The sequence below is a fragment of the Camelus dromedarius genome, chromosome 2 (assembly GCF_036321535.1).
Source record: "Camelus dromedarius isolate mCamDro1 chromosome 2, mCamDro1.pat, whole genome shotgun sequence".
Taxonomy (NCBI): domain Eukaryota; kingdom Metazoa; phylum Chordata; class Mammalia; order Artiodactyla; family Camelidae; genus Camelus; species Camelus dromedarius.
Genome location: NC_087437.1, coordinates 16,105,707 through 16,127,909, shown reverse-complemented (window position 1 = coordinate 16,127,909; position 22,203 = coordinate 16,105,707). Strand labels below are relative to the sequence as shown.

The window sequence follows — 22,203 nt, the reverse complement described above, 5'->3', positions numbered from 1 at the left end:
TGGCCCGCCCAGCACCTGGCTCCCCCCGTGGACAGATGAGTTCAGCCCCCAGCCCCTCCCAATATGCCCTGCCACGTGCAGCCACCTTTCACTCAGGCCCTGCTTCAACCTGAGAAGACCCAGAAGGACTCACCAAGGAGCTGGTGTAGGTGGGGTCTGAGGTGTCGTCCTGGAGGTAGCGGGAAAGGCCAAAGTCAGACACCTTGCACACCAGGTTGCTGTTGACCAGAATGTTCCGTGCAGCCAGGTCCCGGTGCACGTAGTTCATCTCGGCCAGGTACTTCATGCCCGCGGCGATGCCCCTGAGCATGCCCACCAGCTGGATCACTGTGAACTGCCCATCATTTTGCTGTAATAAGACACCAACAGCATCCAGGTCAAGATGGGCTTCAGGGGTTAAACAGAAGCCGAGGTGCCATGATCCCACTGCTCGTCCCTCTGTCAGGGCTGGGTTAAGCCACTCCCACCCCCTCCCCCACTCCCAGCCTCATCCCTCTCTCCTTGGATGCTCAGCTCTCTTCTCTTTCCAAGCCTTGTAGGTTTCATCTCCAAATTTCATTTCAAATCCATCCACTTCTCTTCACCTCCACTGCCACCATTCCAACGAACTCATCATCATCCATCACCTGTAACAGGCTCCCTCTGCCTGCCCTCTCCCTCTCCTGTAGAATCCATCCTCTAACGGCAGCTAGAGCCATCTTTGTAAGACATAAATCTGGTCACGTCACTCGCTGGCTTGAAGCTCTTCCCCTTGCATTAAGGAAAAGCTCCAAACTCCTCAGTGTGGCCCACGGGGCCTCATGGGAGTCAGCCGCTGCCTCACCTTATGCCACTTTGTCCCTCACTTCTGTGCTAAAGCCACAGTGACTGGCAATCTTTCACTCCTTTCCCAAGCCAAGCCCTTCCTGCCTCAGGGCCCTTACACATGCTTCCCCCCCACCCCCCGCAATCAACACTTACTCGCCTCAGATCTCCACTTAAATGTTACTTCCTCAAAGAGGATGTCTCTGTAGCTGGTCCCCTCCCCTAAACATAATTAGCACTTTCTTAACAACTATCTTTCAGTGCACGTTCTTTTTTTCCTCCTTAGCACATATCAAAAGTTTTAGCTGTGTGTGTGTGTGTATGTGTCTGTCTGTCTGTCTGTCTCTGATGCTTGATTCTAAGCTCTGAGACAAGAAGAGACAAGAACCCTCTCTCCTGTAGTCACCATAGCATTTTCAGTGCTGAGAACATGAATGTAGACAGAAAAGGTCAATAAACATATGCTGGATGAACGACTGGTATGTCTCTTCCTGTCCCCAGAATTTAAATGTTTAAGGTGTCTTCCTTAACACTGGTATAACCATACCTGCCTCAGAAGGGCTCGGAGGTCAGGAGGGGACAAGAACCACCTGTGTCGGACCTGTGGCCCCTCCCAGTGGATGGGAGCTGTTGCTGCCTGCCTCCTGCCAACCTGAAGCGCCGCCTTCTCTCTAATCACAGCTTCTTACCTGGCTGCCCTCCCTCCTCCGTGGTTAGATAACAGGCTCTTCTGTGAATGAACCCATGCCTTCCTTCTGCCTCTCCAGAGCCCCTGAGTCTGGGCTCCGCACACACTGGTTACATTAGTGGACCCTGGGCTATGCTGCCAAGAACACGTTTTCCCATCTAGACCAGCCGCAGCTGCTCCCCAAAGGGCTGGGAGCTGTGTTCTGGAGGTAGAGCATGGCCCAGGTACTGAGATGCTCTGACCTGGGGGAGGTGGGAGGAGGCAGGACACCCTGGGGCTAGTCTAGTTAACGCTGAACACAGACCCTGGGCAAGGCAGTCCCTCCCTTGTGAAATGCCCCAGTGTGAAATGCAGGAAGCATAAGCAGTGGGAGCAGTTCCCATTTACGGAGCACCTGCTGTCTGTGAGATGGTCCACAGTGCCCTCATGCATTATCTCACTGGGATGGATGCGACACATTGTTTATGCATGCACTCCTGTAAAAGTATTTTCTATGCAAAGATAAGTAAGGGAAAATAAAAGAGCTGTTATAAAAATACACTATTAGGGAAAAACCAACATAGAAAGTCTAACAGTGATGGCGTGAATTGTTGAAGACCTCTGTTCCCCGTACAAGATCGCAAGCCTGGGGGTTGGTTATGACCCACAGTCAGTTGAAGGAGTGGAGCAAACTCACATTCCCTCCACTCCTTCCTGACCCCCACCCCTGACCAGAAGAAGGACCCCCGAACACACTGAGTTTGATGCACTCATCCTTAAAACCAGTCCTGTGGAGTAGGCAAGACAGGCTGTTCCTCGCTCAAACCTCAGCCACCTCCCACTCTGCCCAGAATGTATTCTCCACAATATTTTCCTCTAACCAACTCCAAAAGAAAGTGCAGAGCTGATTTCAGCTCTGGTTTCAACACACGGTGCCCACCTGCCAGACCTGGGTGTGCCGTGAGTGATGCAAATTTTTCTCACTAATGAACCTCACTCAACATCTCCTCCAGAAGCTCGGCTGGCTTTCCCCAGCACATCACTCTTCTAAGTAGGTCTCTGGGGATCTGCCTCCCCAGAAGGTTGTCATGCAACTTCCGGGTATTAGAAAATGGATTTCAGCCACAAGTCACATGGGTCGTATTTTTTCAATTCAATTTGTTACTTTCCCTCTGTTAAGTGAGGACGACAATGTGGTTAAAATGAATGTCTCCCTGAAGAAGCCCACTTGTAGGTAGATGTTGGGGAGGGCACTGGTGGTAGCTGGAAACAACATCGAGAGAACAGGGTTGAAAACATTTGCAGATTTGTGTCTGTGTTTCTACTTTAAGTCATTGAAGACTTCCTTGAGCTGCTTCATTTTCTGATTTGTTTTAATATTTAAATCAGTCGTCCTAATAGTTTCTGGGGTCCACAAAGGACAAGAAGTGGTTAAAAGTTCAGGCTTTGGAGCCAGGCAGACTGGGGATGGAGGCAGGCTCTGTCTCTCACTGGCTGTGTGTCCTTGGGCAAGTTATTCCCACATCTGTAAAATAAGAACATAGTGCCCATTCTTCCTAAGATTTTGGATTCAAGGTTAAATGAGACAATACCTGTGAAGGCTTAGCTCACTGCCCCGAGAATACTAAGACAGCAGCATCGATTGCTGGAATTAACAGCAAGGCCATGACATCTCACGAGTCAGCTCTCCCATGTACCCCAGATGCCTGGCAAGAGATGGAGAACAATTCAGGCTGGGATGTAGGTTCCCTCTGGCTTCCTGGGTGTGTGGGGAAGGCATCCTTGGATCATGGCCCTCTGAGAGCCTAGTTCACAGTGTATTCTGAGCTCAACAGGTTGGTTTCTGTAATAACCACCCCCACCCTAACTGTAATAGGACATAATGATGCCAGCGTGAAGTTTGACTTAATTAATCTATGAACAGTGATTTCTTCCCTTCCCTGACTTTTGAATAGCAAGTCATAATTCATGGAATATGTTTCCATGCTTAAAAACAGTCCTGTGGAGTAGGCAAGGCAGGCAATATTACTTTTTTTTATAGAGAAGATAAAGGAAGCCCAGAAAGTTTAAGTGATCAGCCTTAAATCACTCTGTGTGATTTTGACTTATAACAAGAATCTAAGCTCAAATACCAAATTGCTTCTCCACTGACATTCCATCTTTCATCAATTGGCAATGGCTGCCTCAAATGCTGTGTGGAGAAGTCTGTGTATAAGCTTTGTAGGAAGAAGATCTGTGATTGATTAATGATGTCTGCCACAGCCATAGAAACAAAGTATAGACATGTACCACAAACAGACCACTCTTATCTGTATCTTTTCTAATCCCTGACCAGTGCCTTTTCCTCTGGAATATGCTGACTCTACAACACATTTTCTTTAGGATCAGCAGGGAAATCACGTATCATGATAAGACAAAGTCATACGTGTTGTGTTCATAATCTTGGTTAAATTTAAAGATACAAACACATTATGATTTTCTGACAAGTTCAGCTGTTTCACGGTCAGCTCATTGGTATAAATGCCCCCAAAAGAACTTCCAGAGATACGAGCATCAACACACAAAGATAAACAAGACGAAAAAAACCCCCACATTTTTTTAGAACTCTGAGAGAGGATCTGTTTCCTGCGCTGAGCACATGGTGAAAACACAGCACACAGAAGAAATACAGGCTAGGTGGAGTGATTTAAACTTTCTTCCCTTCATGAAGTGCTTTCTGCTGAAATAGCTTTTCTGTAAATTCACTGAAGCCACTTGCTGGCCCTTTTATTAGACTGGAAGGATTTAGGTATTTCAACTTTCATTGACGAACCCACTTCGGGAAATGAAACCCTTATTTGATTTGTTTGAAGAGAATGACTCATAGATTTTTTTTTTTTTTTTACCTGAAAGAGCCCTTTCAAAATCATCTAGTTCAATGCCTTTAGTTTATAGATGGGAAATTGAGTTAATGGATTTGCTCAAGGCCACAGGGTGACTCACAGCAGAGCCCAAAGCAGGACCTTGCTCTCAGGACTCCCAGTATAGTGTCCTCTTCCTGACAACTGGGTTGCTGATCCCTAACTCCAGTCCATGAATGGGCTTCCCATGCATGGTAAAAGTCCCCATTTGACATTGCTCAGTAACTTCCAAGAGTCTTCTGGTTATGACCATCCGTGAATGAACCAACAATAACCACAAAGCCAAGCTTTAGCCATGAAGGCTTTAAGGAGCACACTGACCTTCTTGGCTGAGGCATAAGACACGGAGGAGGGCTTCAAGGCTTGTTCCTAAGATTACGGAAGAGCTACAAGATTGAGTCCCTGAATCAGAGCCCCAAGAAGGAAATATTTAATTATGGATTTGCATGCTACCTAATCCACGGCACAGACCTTAAAAAAAAAAAAAAAAAAAGGATATGATGAACCCACTGAATGTGTGGTTAAAGATAACAGTGTTTCCAATCCCTACAGAATGTAGATTCAAAGTCCTGCAATGGGAGAGCAGTGATGAGCGGGCTGTGAGAACCCCTGTGCAGTGTGTTCACTGGACACCTGATTCCCAGGTCCTCTGAGATACTGACCGGGAGCTGGAGCTGTGGCCAGTCTTCAAAGCCGCCATGTCCAGTGGGATGTGTAGGGGGGAGGGAACAGGTGCACAAATGGAAGACTAACCCTTTTCTTCGCTTCTCTGAATGGTGATCCTAAAATTATACTACCTCCCAGAAGATGGACCCTGCAGAACTGAACTGATGACCCACTTTTCAATTTTATCAAGCAGCAGATACATCAATTAATGCTGCTAGGCTCCAGGGTTTGGTAGTAAGGCTGAAATTAGATTTATAGATTACCTGCCTCCACGCCGCGCGGGGAGCAGAGACGCTGCATTTCCCTCACCTCCTGGCGCTGCCTGCTCCGGCCGCCCCTTCCTGCCAGCCTTTCCTTCCCTGTGTGCCTCTCTTGCCCTCGGCTTTTCCCCCACTGCGTGGGCCACATCATCATGAAAAACACTGCCATCCAGCCTGCCCCCTGGTCCTGCCTCCCCTCCCCCACATAGAAATCGGCCCGTGCAGAGCAGCGGTGTGCCGGGTTTGGACTTTCTGTCGGCTCCTGAGAATGAAATCTTCATGTTCCCTTGCATGTTCTGGGGAGAGAGTCTGATCACAGTCCCCAGGTCATGTCGTGTGGCTCTGTGAAGCACAGACAGGTGACTCGTAGGAAATAAATGCCTTCTGAAAGGGTCTGGATGCTGGTTCAAGAAAAGCCTTTTTCGGCTAACATGGCCTTCTATTCACTTCTCGCTGGCTGTCTTCATGACACCCTTGCTCACAAAGGAGTGCCCAGAGGAAAGCACGGTCCGTGCCCGGCCCTGACAAGAGAGGTCTGGCCACAAGGACCACGTACACTCAGGACGCCCCAGCTCTCCTGCCACGCACGCCCACACGCTTCTGCTCCAGAAATGGTCTTGTATGCTCTTCATTCAGCTCGCATTTACCAGGTACTCACTGTGCCAGGTGCTGGGGTCTCAAAACACAAAGCATAACCCATACCCTCAAGGAAGCTGTACCAGGCAACACACATGGGCCCCACAATTCACGTCAGTCACCCTCCAGCCTGAAAAACAAAACCCACTACTGCTCGACAACCCAGACGAGGCATTAAGTGTGTGCTCCCTGCCGCAAAGGTAGCTTCAGTGTGTGCAAATGCAGCTTCGAGACAAGTTGTCTGCCACCCTTCCACACTGCAGCGCCTAAGCACTGCTGCTGAGCGTGGGAGCCACCACGCAGCCTGACTACCGAACAGGCCACGCTGACCGTGACCTCCGAACACCCAGTCCCGCTGTTCTGTCGGCCTACCTGCCCATTCCTGACCCAGCTGGCAAATTCCTCTTTCTCCAACATCAGAGAAATTCTCTCTCTCTCTCCTCCTTGAAGCCTTCCCTGATTTCCTCAGGAAGATTTCAGTTCTCTATGTGATACTTCGCGTACTCCAGGCACAAAAACAAAGCATATCATCAAGGCAGAGGATTGCTGGGAGCTTTGGGCACTAAGGCCGGTGAGGGGGGAAGGGACCCCTGGGTAGGTTGTATTCTCGAAGATGGGCATGACGGAACCCCCATGCCTTATATGTTTATGAAGCCCTCAGGTTGCCGCCCTCCATCAAAATGGGGGACATGTTTTTTCCCCCTGAATCTAGGCGGCCCATCACTGGGGCTGAGGGGTGCTGTGCAACTTTTCGGGCTGGGTTACAACACGGATACAGCTTCTGCCTTCCGTTCTCAGGATGCATTCTTGGAAAACAGTTTGCCGTGGGGAAGCCCTAGCAGGCCAGGTGGAGAGGTGCCAGTGTCAATTACGAGATAGATGAGTAAATGAGCCTTCAGATGATCCCAGGCCTGAGCCCTGGAGCCGCCCCTGCTGACAACACACAGAACAGAGGTGTCCCGCCGAGCCCTGCCCAATCTGCCGGCTTACGAGCAAAAGAGATCGTTGTGGTGCTGAGCCACCTAAGTCTTGGGGTGATGTGTCCCACAGCATTAGAGCCACATCTCCTTCCTCTCTTACAGGCCTGGTTCCCAGCACAGGGCATGACCAGAGCAGCCACCTCATGAATGTTTCAATGACTGACTCTTCGATCTTCAGCCACAGCTACTATTTGGTGGCGCTGGTGACAGCCACAGCCTGCTCCTTGGTATTACCCTGAAGCCTTGCTCAGAAAGCCCTGCCCCATTCTTTGATGCCGCCCCCGGGACCCAGTGCTCCCAGGATGTCCAGAAGTCCCCAGTTGAGCCTCTGGTCCCAGCGAGGCAGACCTTGGCTCCCCCACCACGATAAGAGACCATCCACTCCCGCACACGAGCATCACGCTCACCATCACTCAGCCCCTGAGTAGCTCTGGGATACCCCACAGAAATGTAAGTGCTTCTGCTGTGGCTGCCTTTGGGCACGCCCTGATAATGGTCTTTTATCAATCTCCTGACCAGAAGCATTCAGGGACCCCCACCTCTGGCTGGTTGGGAGCTACAGCTCCGTATCAACCCCAGAAAAGACTTGTGGACGCATGTGACACAGTCTTCCCCTGAGCTGCCCAGAAGCACCTCCTCAGAGGCCAGGTGGCCCAGGCATCAGAAAAGGGCAACCTGTTCTATCTCTGAACCCTCCTCTGAATGACGAGAGCGGGCTGGGAGGGCAGCTGCACTGGGGAAAAGGCAGAGAAGGCCACCGGCGTCTGCGTGAATCACGCAGGACGGTGTAGCTGCTCAATGTCTTGTCTCCGTGACCCATGTGGATGCCGATGGCCATTTTCCATCCTCCTCCATTCATCCCTGCTCGTCCAACAAGCACTGACCCAGGCCCTGCTCTGCCGTCCTCCTGTCGAGGGGCCCACACGCTCTGCTTTGTTCTTTCCTTTTAGCAACAAATATGTTCACCTCGCTAACATCTCCAGTGCCTGCTCGCATTTCATCAGGGGTTCCTGAGCGGCAGGCTGTCCTCACACAGACCCTTCTCCCCAATCCAGCCACCGTCCTCCACCATCCACCACACCAGCATCACCCATGCCCCCGAGCTGCCCTTACCCTGAGGAAAGAATCCAAAGCGCCATTCTCCATGAACTCCGTGATGATCATGACCGGCCGACTCTTGGTGACCACGCCCTCCAGGCGAATGATATTGGGGTGGTCGAACTGACCCATGATGCTGGCCTCGCTCAGAAAGTCCCGACGCTGCTTTTCCGAGTACCCGGCCTTCAGCGTCTTGATGGCCACATAGATTTCCCTCTTGCCCGGAAGTTTCAAACGCCCCTTGTACACCTCTCCAAACTCTCCTGCAACAAGAAGGCAATCATTACCCGCTTCCTTCTCAGTCTGGGGGACCACCAGAGGAAGCGGCTTATCAAGAACAATGATGCTCCCCCAAAACAGACTCATGGACAGAGAAAACAAACTATGGTTACCAAAGGGGAAAGGGTGGAAGGGATAAATTAGGCTTTGGGGATTTACAGACACATGTTGCTATATATAAAATAGATAAAAAACACGGAGCTACTGTATAGCACAGGGAACTATATTCAATTTCTTGTAATAACATATAATGGAAAAGAATCTGAAAAGAAAATATATATATATATATATATATATATATATATATTTATGTATATGAATAACTGAATCACTTTGCTGTACACCTTAAACTAACATTGTAAATTAATACCATTTCAATAAAAAATTTTTAAAAAACGATACTCCAAGTGGAACGGTGATTAGGGTGGCAGAAGCGAAGTAGTGTCCTCTCACTGTAACTCTGGTGTCCTGGCTTTAATCAGTTCATGGCAAACACAGAAGGACTACCCAAAGACATTCTTTACCTCGGGTCTTAGAAAGCTTCGACTAAAGTGGAATTTTCAGACTGTCTGCAAATTTGTTTTTCACCACGTTTGGCTTTTCATTTGTGTCCCAGCTGAACAGTTGAAATGAAACAGTCAGTTTCACTGCGGCGGGATCGTAATTTACTTTGAGCAGAGCCTGGTGCAAGACTGTCCCGGGGCCAGGGGACACGTTCAGGTGCTTGAGTCCTCTGAATGAGAAGTCTAGCGTTTATGTTCCTACATTGCCCTGAAAGCGTTTGCGTCGACTGGGTCCCTCAGAAAGCAGACACTGAGGAGTTAGGGAGGGAAGTTAGCAGACCCTGTGCAGGATATAGGGGAGAGGATGCAGGGTTTGGCTGAGTCCCAGATCACAATGCAGACCTGACCTCATGAAAAGTAAGGAAGAGGCAGGAGTGGACAAGGAGAAGCCCAGACTGCAATGAGGAGCTCCAGAACGGAGCTCCTGTTCCATAAAGGCCCAGGCCCCAGCATCCCACTGTGCTCAGCCACTGACTGGGGTTGCTGGAAAGAGCTGCTCCCTGCAGGAAGGTCGGGGCAGACCCGAGGGGGCTGCAGCTGAAGGCTCCCGGCGGCTCAACAGCAAGTGGATTTTCCAAGCAGACGGGAGCTACACACAGCATCTCAGCACTTCTGCAGTAAAACCACCAAGAGTAAAAACAATTCTGGTGACACTATTTCACAGCTGCTTAGAAAAATCTGTCGAATCCCGTTAAATGTGCTTTTGAAAGTTATTTTATGATGTAACTTGGTTCTGTAACTTCAGTTCTTTCACGTGAAGCAGCTTAGCATCTCCTTGAAGTGCATCACAGAACACACGTCAAAGGCCTGAGAGGAGAAACATGAGAAAACTCTCTTTTCTACTTTCAGCTTCTGGAAGAAAATGATGCAGCCAACTGTGAGCAACCAGATAAATGCCCGGCCGCATTAGAAAAGCAAGCCAACGCCTGCGATTCCGTCGAAAGTCTCCTGTATTTTCTGCTGCGTGGTCTGGTAGGAAGCCGCATGAAAGGGCTTTGTGTGCAAAACTGCTCCAGAGCCGGCGGAACTTGCTAGAACCTAGGGCTGGAGTAGAGCTTAAGCACCATCAGGAAGCTCTCAGCACGGACATGAGCTGTACAGTGTGTGGGACACTGGGTTTTCACTGCGATCACGACTGTTTAGAGTCAGACCAAGTCTCCTTCACATCCGTGGCTTGCACCCCCCTGCAATGCCTGGTCCGTGGCAGGCACAGCAGCACAAGCTGAGGTGTCACAGTTGCAGGGACTTGTGCGGCTTTCGCTTTGCCCTTCCTGGCTTATCAGCTGCTGGAGGCGCTACCCCTGCTCTGTCCAGAAGACGCAGAAGTACCAGTATTTACATTTTTACAGAAGACTGTCTATTGCAGTATCTCCTTCCATAGCCAAACACCATATGACCATAACCAGGGGGATGGCTGGAAAACGGGACAGCCGTCCTGCAGAAATGCCACAAGCTACTAAGAACTAACAGATGAGTGACATGTACGGACTTCAGAAGATGCCCGCATTACGTTGCTAAGTGAAGAAGAAAAGAGCAAGTGATACCATGTGATCTTGTGGTAGACACCCTGACAGGCTGTGTGTGTGTGTATGCCGAAAGCCACTACAGAAAAACTTCATAATGAGTTTAGTTTCAACCTCAAGTTATTTTTAAAAATGGTTACACTAGTATGGGGGGAATAGGATTGGGGGAGTAGATTAGTAAACTTAATTTAGTTACTTTTGTGCTGTTTAAACTGTTACAATAAGCATTGCTTTTGTAGTTTAGAAAAGTAAAATTTCAAGAAAAGTACCGAGGAACAGCGACCTGCCATATATGGGTGTGTACATATATGTGTATATATATGTGTGTGTGTAGAGTGTGCTTAGTGTGTATATATTCATAGGCGTGTACATGTATGTGTCTATATGTGTGTGTATAGATATTTGGAATCCATCTTTCTGACACCTCAACCTAGTAGGTGTGTCCAGTTAGCAGTGTCACAGGGAACAGTGCTGTGGTGGATGTGAGGTCACAACGCGGGGACCACTGTGCCCCAACCGTGCAGGTCCTAACCATTCAGAGGCGGTTACTGTCAGAGCGACTCAGCCACCAGGGAACAGCAGACACAGTGGGACTCTCTCATAGATAAATGTCATCTTCATCGAAAGTTCCTGCTTGGCTAGTCGGGTGGGATCAGAATATTTTGGAATCGGAATATTTGTCCCCGTCTCCACAACAGTCTGTGCAGTTTGTAAAAATGTTCCACGTGAATCTGCTATTCCCCACAACACACACATACACACTCCTGGTGAGCACTTCTGTTCTATACCAGCCGTTCCCAAAGTTGGCTGCCCACTGCCATCCCCTGGGGAGCTTACAATGTGCAGAGGCCTGGGTCCCATCTCCAGGAATTCTGATTAGTTGGTCTGGGTGCATTCTGGGCACCCAGACATCTTTAAAAGCTGTCTGCAGGATCAGCTCCATAATCTCCCTGGCCTGGTGCAAAATGAAAATGCAGGACCCCTTATTCAAAATGTATTAAGAATTTCAAGACTGTGATGGCAGAGCCTTAAACCAAGCGTGGGCCCTCCTGAGCACGGGCCCTGGGTGGCTGCTCCGGTCACAGGCCCAGGAAGCCTGGTCACCAGGTGGTTCTGAGCTGACGTTGCGAGCCGTGGGTCTAAAAAACCACCCAAGCATATTCCACACGGGTCAGGGACCCGCCAGAGGCCCTGAGGTAACTGGAATTCATCTCTATACCTTTGAATTCTTTCAAAAGCAGTGCTTACGCACAAGCTGCCTCTTGCTGCCCAGGGTCTGACACACAGTGTGGGCTTTGTATCTGTGAGAGGGGAGAAAGAAGAGAAAGAGGCAAGAAACCGAGGCCGGTGTGGCTTTGAGCAGTCCCTTCCACGCAGAACCGTGCGGGCCACGTGCTCTCCTTCCCTAACTGACAAATGCCACGTCATTGCTGAATCTTTGTGGCCGACTGGTCTTCAGGTGCTGCGCTCTTAAGACTTTAGCCTGAAATTACCTCTTCTGTAGGGAGAGAATTTAGAGCTACGCTATAGCCATCAAACGGTTTTTAAAAATTGTCAAATAAAAACGTGCTCTCCTGAGAGGATTTTAGGGCAGTGAAATTACTCTATGGAAAGCTATGATGGTGGACACGTGTCATTACACAGTGGTCCAAACCCGCAGAATGTACAGCATCAAGAGTGAACCTTAAACTGTGGACCTGGGTGCTAATGACAAAATCAGCAGAGGTTCACCAATCGTGACCAATGGACCACTCTGCTGGGGGATGTTGATCATGGAGGAGGCCAGGCGTGTGCGAGGGCAGGACGGTATAGGAAATCTCTGTAACTTTCACTCAGTTTTGTTGGGAACCTAAAACTGCTCTAAGAAAATTAAGTCTTTCTTAAAAAGTGCTCTCCCTGGGTAGGCCGAGATGGTTCTGTATGGCTATCATCGAGCAGTGTGGTGGCTCTTAGAAACCTGCTCCATAATCACTGGAAAGCAGTGGCTTAAAGGATGGTGATTCTGTAAAAATCGCTCCTTTCCTGTATCTGACAAATGAATGGCTTCCTATTCTCCAAGCCCAGAGGTTTTCAAACCGACTGCAGAGGCAGTCTCTTGGTCCACTGTCCTCACTCGGAGGCTCTGCTCCACCCCTTAACTGAGTGGCTCCCAGTGCAGTGGGGACAAAGTCTGGCCAAGAAGAAACTCTGGAGGAAGCTGGCGTCTACTCCAGCCCCACGCCTGACTTCAGGCAAGGTGCCTCCTTCCAGCCTCAGCTTCCTTAGCTCAGCTTGACAAAAAGAAATGATGAAATGATGTACTTTAGGGCCTTCCTAACATGAAGCAAGGTCCATGTGCTGGTAAACTCCACATGGGTGGGTAGTGACTTAAAAAGAGCAGCCAGGGGTGGGGAGCGGGGGTGGGATAGGGGTGTGGGGTGTGGAGTGGGGAATGGGGATGGGGAGTGGGGTGGGTGGTGGGGAGTAGGAGTGAGGATGGGCAGTGGGGTGGGGATGGGGATGGGGATGGGGCTAAGGGAGTGGGGTGGGGATGGGGATGGGGATGGGGCTAAGGGTGTGGGGTAGGGAGTGGAGAATGGGGATGGGCAGTGAGGTGGGGGGTGGGGACTGGGGTTGGAGGTGGGGAGTGGGGTGAGGGTAGGGGTGTGGGGGTGGAGGTAGGGATGGGGAGTTGGGATGTGGGTGAGGATGCGGGGTGGGGAGTGAGGGTGGGTACTAGAAGAGAAAAGGGAGGAAAGCAGGTTTCTGCAGCCCAGTGGGACTGACCGGAGACACAGCAGGGCGCCTTGCCAGGGGTGTAGGAAGCCCTGCGGCCGGTACCTGGGCATGGAGGGTGTATCCAGGTAAGTCCAGGACACTAAAGTCTGGGGGTTCCGGCCCTCCAGCACCCCAACAGGCTCCTAGGGAATGGGAGTCAGTGGGCCTCAAACAAGTAACAAACAGAAAACCAAGGCCTTGTGTCGCTTACCATCTGACTGCTGTCACCTGTGATTGACTTTGCGTTCCTTATACTCGACTCAGACAACTAATTTTGCTTTTCGAACACCCTTCCTGTAATGAGGGCTAGAATCTGAGGTCTGCGGTGCTTTGACCTGCCATGATCTGAGCTCTAAAGACCTTCCTTTTACATAAGCTCCAAATCATGGCCATCCATTTTTTATCCTTTCCATAAAAATTAGTAACTGAAAAATGTGTTCAACAAATCAAGCATTAACATTATATTTAAAATAGACACTTATAGGAAATGACTGGGTAGTGGTTACGGTTGATTCTTCTCAGGCAGCTCCTTGACTGACAGTCATTTCAGGCAACCTAATTTTGGTCTGGCTGGACTCAGATTGGAAGCTGACCTTGGATCCTCGCCTACAGCTGGACCTCCTCTTGGCTAGGACCCCTCACCAGCTTCAGGCCAGCTTAGTGTCAGTGGCTCTCAGCTGTGGTTCTCAAAGTGTGAAGCCTGCGGCATCACCTGGCAACTTGTTAGAAAATGCGGATTTTCGAGCCCCACCAAAACCTACTGGATCAGAAACTTGGTAGGGAGAGCCCCGTGACTTGGGTTTTAACATGCCTGAGGGCGATTCTGATGCCTGGCCCCATTTTGAGAACCACAGCCCTCGAAGCTGTCAGCAGAGAGCCATTTAGCCAGTTCCTGTCACTGCCCTCCCAGACAGCTGCTAAATTATTCTCTACAAGTTTCAGCTCCTTGCCAGATCCTCTTCCCTACCTTCCTTGACAAATCGAGGGAGAGAGGAAAAAATAGTTCAGCAGCATTAAATGCCTCAACTATTATATATAAAATCAGAAGGGAAGAATTTTCAATTTTTGAAAATGAAACATCCAACCTGCCAGCAGGTATTTCGAGCACTAGCTGTTGGCCATGTGTAGCATGGATCTACACACAATTGCCTCTTTTTTTTTTTAGCAGCATTTTGAAGTCACAAACTGCCTTAGGGGAGAGAAAAGGAAAGCGGAGCTTCTAGTTACTAATTCAAGCTTCCACCAGAAAAGAAACTTTGGAAGAATGAATTTAAACTCAGTTTTTAAGTATGATTTCCAGACAAGCCCATGCAAGATCGGTTGTGGCTAATCCAGGGATAGTCAGACCATGGCCGGCGCTCCACCACCTCCTGACCCTGCACCCAGGACAGACATTACTAATTGATCACAACCCTATTTCTCCTTCTCAGCAGAGTTCCCCAGGTACCCATTACCAGGCTACCAGCATTGGCAAATGAGATGGAATCTAATTAATAGCCATGGTGCCCACAATACCTACTCCCTAGCTGGTAAGAGCAAATGAGTTTTCTCTTTACTCACAGCTTTTTGTGGTCATTAGACAACCATATACCTAGATGTTACTTATTATTTCCTTCATAGAGCAGGCACAGATGATTTGCAATGCTAAATGTCTTGGTCCTCATTACCGTCCTTCTTCAGGCAATAACTGATCAAGCCAGAATAGGAGGACCGGACCAAGGACGGGACAAGGGTGTTCTGGGAAGATCGTGCCCTCCCCAGGGAATGGGGGACAACTTTGTGGTACCATCACATGGGCATCCGAAAGTCTAGGAGAAAGTACCATCATTCTCAGCCAAGGGGCTTGGGGAGTCCAAGCTGCCAGACAGAGTTCTCTCTCGGGAGCAGTGTCCCTGTGTGCTTGGCTGCTTTTTTCCAGAACAGTAGTGAAAACGGCAGGTAGTGAGAGTTACCTTCATCAGACTAAGATCAACCATCTCTGGGTTTCAATTCTTGCTCTAGCATTAGCTCAACTGGCAGCAGGGCCTGTGGCAAGCTGTCCTCTAAATCCTTACCAGTTTACATACTCACATACACTCTCACACACACACACACGCTAATTCCCAGGGCTAACCGAGCTATTATGAGGGTTTAATGAGACTATGCTTGTAAAGTATGTACACGGTGAGGGTTCAGTCCGTGCCAGCTATATTCATTATCATTACTGACGACATCTATTTGATTTACTGCTCTAGAAACCCTTCCTGCTGCGACTCTGCTCCAGTCTGAGGCGACCCTCACGCTGTCCATCCTCACTCTGAATGAGCCCAGGAGAGTCAGGCTGGCAGGTGACTTTCTACCAAGTCATCCCCAAGAAACCCCTCCTCTTTTTCTAAGGCACAAGTGGTGGGCCTCGCTGGCCCGCTTGCCTCCGTATCCAGCACGAATTCCCTCTCCCCAGCTATCCTTACTCAGCCCTCTCGCCGCAGGCCTCCTCTCCTTCACGACAAGCCATCTGTGGAAATGCTGAACCGGCAGCTGCTGGAGTCAGGGGAGGATGTGTTTACAAATTAAAATACAGTTGGCATCTCTCCCCTTGGATGACACCTTCTGGTGACACCCCTACCTATATTTTTGTGCATTTGTCATGCTCAGGGCTGCTACATACAGTTATATCGGTTGCACACTGCACAACCCAGTAGTGCTATTCATGCCATAAGGCCCAATGATACCAGCAGCCCTGGTTTATGCTCTGGGCATGTCTACAGGTCAAACCAATCAGAATTAACCAGTGGATCAGAACTCCACAGGTCAAATCCTGGGGACTCCTATTAGATTCATGGTTACCAAGAGCTGACATTCTCCAAAGGCACCAACCTGATTGCCTGCCGCCCTCTCTCAAGCGACTTCAGTAATTCCCATCACCGGCAGGAGGAAGAGGAAGGATCGGCCTTCCTCCTTCCACCAGGCCACTTCCAGCGCACTCACCACCTCTCTCTAGTCTCGCATGTGAAATTACCTTGCGCCCTCTGCCGTGCCTTTCCATCAATGCCAGTCACCAAGCCCACCAGCCTCTCTATTTGCTGTGTTTGGATACATTCTGATTTAGATCAGTTGACTTGCTGCAGTGCAGCCTTCCTGAGCACCCTTGGTCCCAGCACTGGCCATCTCAAACTCTCTCCACATTTCCAAGCCCCACAACTGGTCTCCTTGCCTCCTAGTTCTGACCCACCCTTCCCCATCACCGCTTCCAGTCCAGTCTAAACACAGCATCTACCACCTTCTCCCCACCTCATTCCCACCACCCACCTTGCTCAGAACCCACCCGCTCAGCACTTCTACAGGATCAAATCCAAACCGCAGCCCCCAGATCTCTAAACCTCAGCCTGATTCTCCAGGCTTAATCCTTGAAACTTACCCTCAAGAAACGCCTCCCCAGCAGCCTCCTCTTTGTTCTCACGTGCTGCGCAGAGCATTAGCCCATCCAAAGCCTCCACATCCTCAGGGGCCCTCCAAACCTGCTTCCCTGTATCCTCTCTGGCCATCAAGCCTTTTCTTCTCCCACCTCCATGGCTACATGTTCTCTGGCCCCTCGTCTTAGCTCTGTCCCCTCCCCTCCTCTAGCGGAGTCGGACTGTGTCAGGCCATGACTTGTCGGGCCGGGATGGTTAGGGATTGAGTGTGTTTTCCAGTGTCCACCACCATCACAGGCAGGGAATCAGTGTTTCATGAATGAGGATCTTCTTGAATTCTGAACTTAATCCTTCCTGCCACAAATGCAGCCCTTTCCTCTGGGTCTACACTCAGCAGAAACGGGCCAGTTCCTCTGCAACCTCTTTGAAGTTACCTTGCACGTTGGGTGTCCGCGTAAGCATTCAACAACCAGCTCCCCAGAAAACAAAGAAACAAATACCCCTGATTTGTAGCATTTGCCGATTCTCAGGGTATAAACACTCCTCCCACGGCTGATGTCAAACTACCAACACGATGTCACTGAACACGGGGCTGGAAACAGAGGCACACTGTTGGCTCTCGCGAGACAGAGCAAGCTGGCTGCAGCGCATGACTGCTGGAAGGTCACGCTCGTTTCCCTCCTTAAGGCATTTAATTTCCCTCTTCCATCTCACTCTCATGAGTTTCACAAAAAGTGACTTTTTTTTTTTTCACTAGTTTCTATCCTTGAACACTCAGCCCAGAGGCGATCTCCTTGGTGAAGTGTTCCTGATCCCCTGACTCACTCCCTGAGAAGCTGGACGCTGCTCTGTGTTGGCCCTGAACTTTGTACACGCCTGTGCTGGGAGCTGTGTGAATCAGTGAGCACACGCCTGGTCTGTTTGTCTCTAAGACTGTCAGACCTCAGAGTAGGGCGGCTGTCTGCTCACCTCTGGGACTCCACATCCAGCATGCAAAAAATATTCAATGAGACTGTGTTGAGGGATGGAGGGAAGGAACAGAATGAAGGAAGGAGAACTGATTTCCAATTCTTCCCATGTTGTGTTACCATTATCCAAGCCAGAGTCTAACCCCTGCACTCAATCTGCCAGGTGGCGAAGGGAAATATTGCCAATTACACTGTATACCTTTCACCTTACAAAATTCTTTTTTTTTTTTAACTTGACCTTTACATCAGCTCTTTCAGCACAATGTAAAGTCAGTCTCAGTGAGGCAGGGCGGGGGCCAAGCAGGAGCAGTGACGGAGGAGAAAAAGAACTGGAGAGTGAAGGCAGGTGGATGCCAGCCCGGAGTGTCTCCTGTTGAAACTGCATCAAGGGACACAGAGTGAATTAACCACAGGGATTAGCTTTGCAATTTCTGAAACACGAGCAGAGGGGTGTCTGGTAGAGGATGATTAGCAGCAACTGGGCAGAAGTCTTTATTCCAAGGTGCTGGGCATCTTATAAATGGCTAAATGTATCATCCCTGCCCAGGACAGGGTGAGCCATGGTGAGGACCGAGCCTTCTCTGAGCAGAATGCACAAACACGGCAGCATCAGCAAAGGCGACACAGAGATGGAAGGCGAAGGATGGAGCGGGGCCATGATTGTCCTTTTACAGGCGGCCAGCAGTGGGTGAGCTTGCGGCAAGTAGCAATTCCCCAGGTGGGTCATAAAGTGAGAAGGCTCTTTCCTTCTCCCCGGACAAAGGCGGGAAGGGGGCTGACATGTGCTCTCTGGGATGAAATGCAGTCCTGAACACGCTGCGCTAAGCTCATGACATAAATAACAACATTAAAATCACTAGCACCACGGCCACATGACACAACAATGAATAATGTGGAGGAACAGGGTGCGGGAGTGAAAGAGCTCTTCCCCAACACGCTTTCAACTGTACTGGAGAAACCTGAGCTCCTACGAGTAATCCGATTTATCTGCTATCCAGCCTTCCAAGGCACGATCCTTAGGTATGTCAGCATCTAAGGGGGAAGAGAAAATTATCTGCACAGAAGGGGAAGTCATGGTTCAGTAACATATGTAATGAAAGTCAGTGGGAAATCTGTACAGACTCCTGTGGACCAGGTTATGGTCAGCTGGCGGGGACTCGGGAGGGGCTGGCAGCAAGAGAGTGGTGTGTCCCCACAGGGAGAGTCCCGGTACCCACCACGGTGATGCTATGAGGTTGGAGCTCTTTAAGAGGGAAACCAGAGCATGAAAATAGTGGCTTCGTGGGGCAAGCTTTCAAATGTGACTTCCAATTTCACAGATGGCTTTTTGACCTCTCAGTGCATTAAGAGAGGCAGTGAATGGAAGGACGGTGACTTTCTCCCTAAAGATAATATATGGAGTAGCTGTCTGCAAGACTTGGACTCAACGTATTTTATGGAGCAAAAATATTATTGGAAGTGGCAACCCCATGGCCTTCAAAATATCGATGTGAACAAAGCACTTCCAGACACAGGAGCTACAAAGAAGGCTACAGATGTGAGTGAAGGGATCTTGAACAATGGCTACTATGATTGGAAGAAGAAAAGACAAAGAATGTTGTAGAAGGAAACAAAAGTAGGAAAGAGGACACAAAGCAAACACATTTTTTAAAAAAGATTCAGAAAAGACAGCAGAGGGGGCAGTAAAGAGATTACTTCCAAAGGAACGGTATTTGGAAATATTTTATTCAGTTACATGAATAAGGCTGGATCCATTGCCCATCTGACTCAACTAGTGCTCCATTAAAGGAAGATGAAAATTCTAGCTCAGTCTTGAGATAAAATTCCCTGAGAGCATCTCAGGCAGTTAGTTCTCTGCTGGGCTGGGTTTCTATTCCAACGCAGTAAAACGGATGAGAGCACACATTTCTTGGGACTAAAATTTGTCTTCTGTTACCATCCATATCATAGATCTTTTTTAGGAACTATGGCTATGGATGGGTTTTCTTCTAGAAACAGTGGTTCTTCTTCAGTTCCTCATGGTCTGTCTCCAAATCCATGCACGTTGCAGAAGGAGAACTGAAAGTGTGGGAAGAAATCTTGGCCCAGAACCATGAAGATACCAGTGTCGGTGAATGCAATACTGGATCTGGCTTCTAAAAACTTGCATTTCTTTCAAAATCTTCTCAACTGATTGCCCTACGTCTCTCTCCTTATCTGCGTTTGGTGGTCCACTTTCAGAGCTATTTCTGAATCTTTTAAAATTAGCACTGCCTTCTCTGCAACAAAAAATAAGCTTGGACACCATGGACAAGATCCCCAAGAGATCCCTAGACACACACCATAGGTAGTTTAGACACATCTTCTGGGGAGAAAGAAAGATGGCAGCGGACACCCAGAGCACTGAGAAGAGGATGTCTGGACACCAAGAGAACAGAAATGGGGTAGGGTGGGGAGGAGAGCCATACCTGCTCCGATGACCTCTTCGATTTTCACAAAAGAGACATCAATCTCCTTGGCAAACTCCCGGACAGCTTCATTGGGGTCCTCGTAAGTGAAGGGGTCAATGTAGATCTTCATCCCTGGGGACCCTTATTGGAGGAGATAAGCAGGGTTAACATCCCAAAGAGGACACGGTGGTCATTAAGCGCTGGCTGATGTCCCCAGGAGAAGGGTATGGTTTGAGGGGACGTCTCTCCTGTACATCAAGCTGCCTCTCTTTTCCTTGCTGGACCACCCCATCTCCCTTCCCTCTGGGCCACACTAGCCTGGTTCTCTGTCCTCTACTTCTCCTCCATATTTCCTTCTGTGTTTGAGCTCTTGATGAAATGTGGAGCAGATTACTTATACGTGACAGATCGGGACCAGTTCCCACACCGGGCACTCACAGAAGGCAAAGAAGCTGATTGATGCCAACCAAATACATTAGCAGAAAAGTGGTGGTAAAATGGTAGGGTAGATATCAATATTTATCAACTTGACAACTTTCCTGAGTGGAGGCCACCGTTAAGGTTATAACTGACGGCTGTGTCCAGGGCTGGAAGAAGGATGAGAATGGATTAAAAAAAAGAAAAAAAAAAGAAATTGCTATTAGAAAAACCTCAAGATAGGAGTGCCAAGCCAGGATACTGGAAGAGGAAACGTGGAAGAGTATAGAAACACTGAGAAAGATAGAAGAGGAAAGTCTACAGAGAAATAAATGAGGTGGGATGAAAGAAAAATGGTTATTGAAACCCCATGCCTTCAAACACACTGAAGTATGAAAAGTGAATAAGATGGTAAATGAGAAATACATAAAGGAATATGGACTTTGTCACTGATGTTTACAGGGGCAAGATAAATAGGTCTGCATGGGGACAAAATAGAGAATTGTCATTGCAGGAAAAAAATGCATTCAAAAAGTGGAGAGGGGACAAAAGAAGGAAATGGAACCCAAGAAATAAATGGATTCATCGCAGTATCATTTTTCACCACGTTGGATGTGTCATTAGGCAAGTATGGAGATTGTTTGCCTGGCAGTAGTGTGGTGGGAGGTGGGCTTCAAAAGCTAAACAGCACAGTCTAGCATCACATCCTTGGGGAGAGTAGCCGTTTTCTCTGCCCGCAGCTGCTGTCTGGTTCGTGGAAGAGGCGGGTCAGCAGGGCAGGCGGGTCTGAGACAGCACGAGCGCTGTGCTTGCAGCTGGGGACCAGGCTGAGGCTGGACCTGAGATTCCCTGAGCTCCGCCCTCTCAGCACACACGCCCCACCGTGGCTTCTTCTCAGTGTCTCCCGGCCCTGAGCACATGGTCCGTCCAGTTTTGACATCGTTCATCCCCAAAACTTCTGATGACTCTACAGCTTCCCCAAATTAATATTGGCCTGGTCACCAATTCTGTCCGGGATACAATCCAGAGAGAGAAGGAAGATGCAGTAGAGAACTAAAGAGGGTATTTTTTTAAAGCCAACGAGAGCCAAATGCCCTGCCCAGGGGAATTGCTTTTTCTGATAGTTGGGTTATTCCCAGTCATGAAATAAAATCACTCGTGCTGTACTAGGCAGCTTGCTTTAGAGTGGTCTGCATCATCCTAGAATGCTCGTTGGAAACTTGGAGTTGACAACGTTGACTCTGGAATCTGCTGATTGAAATTTGGACAAACCACATCCTCAACTTTGTAAGAGAATGTTCTAGTCCCTGGAGGATGAATGGATGAAGAGAGAAAGAGGAGATTTTACTTTAATTTCATTGGGCACAAGGGAAGGAACACAGAGATGGGGGTTCATCTCTCTCATGTGGTGTGGAGATCAAGTGAAGAGCAGGAGGGACTGGAACAGATGGAAAGCCTAACAATGCAGACCAGCATCTCCGGCAGTCGTCTTTGGGGTCTCAACAACTTGAGACAAGGTTTTGAAAGCAAGTGGCTTATCTGGGAGGTGGTCCCAAGAAGTACTTGCAGGTGAGTGGGGAAGGAAGGTGGGGAATAGGCAGCCTATCAAAGGTGTGCTCTCATGGCACTTACACTGTGGGTAACTGACACAGGTAACTGACGCAGGCTTAAGCCCCGCCCCCTCCAAAGCTCTGAAAGCTGTGTGGGTACCACATGCTTCAGAGTTGCCCACCCCAGGTGGAGGGAGCTATAGTGTTACCAACAACTCCCATCAGTCATTGGCTGGGAGCTGCTTGGAAGGCTGTGCAGGTGGGCAGGGAGGCTGGAAGGTGAGAGAGTGTGCTTAGGTGAAGAAATGCAGATG

At 49.1% G+C, this 22,203-nt stretch overlaps 1 protein-coding gene across 2 annotated transcripts in view; it reads right to left on the bottom strand.

Annotated features, from left to right (window-relative positions):
* Nucleotides 1-22,203, bottom strand: part of EPHB1 (EPH receptor B1) — a 408,729-nt gene that overhangs the window by 44,687 nt on the left and 341,839 nt on the right. For both annotated transcript variants that reach the window (XM_031439520.2, XM_010975520.3), the window contains 3 exons: nucleotides 19,941-20,063; nucleotides 8,027-8,274; nucleotides 134-349 (listed from right to left, as the gene is read on the bottom strand). In XM_031439520.2, coding sequence (XP_031295380.1) covers nucleotides 134-349; nucleotides 8,027-8,274; nucleotides 19,941-20,063 — 587 coding nt within the window. The remainder of the gene's footprint in view (nucleotides 1-133; nucleotides 350-8,026; nucleotides 8,275-19,940; nucleotides 20,064-22,203) is intronic.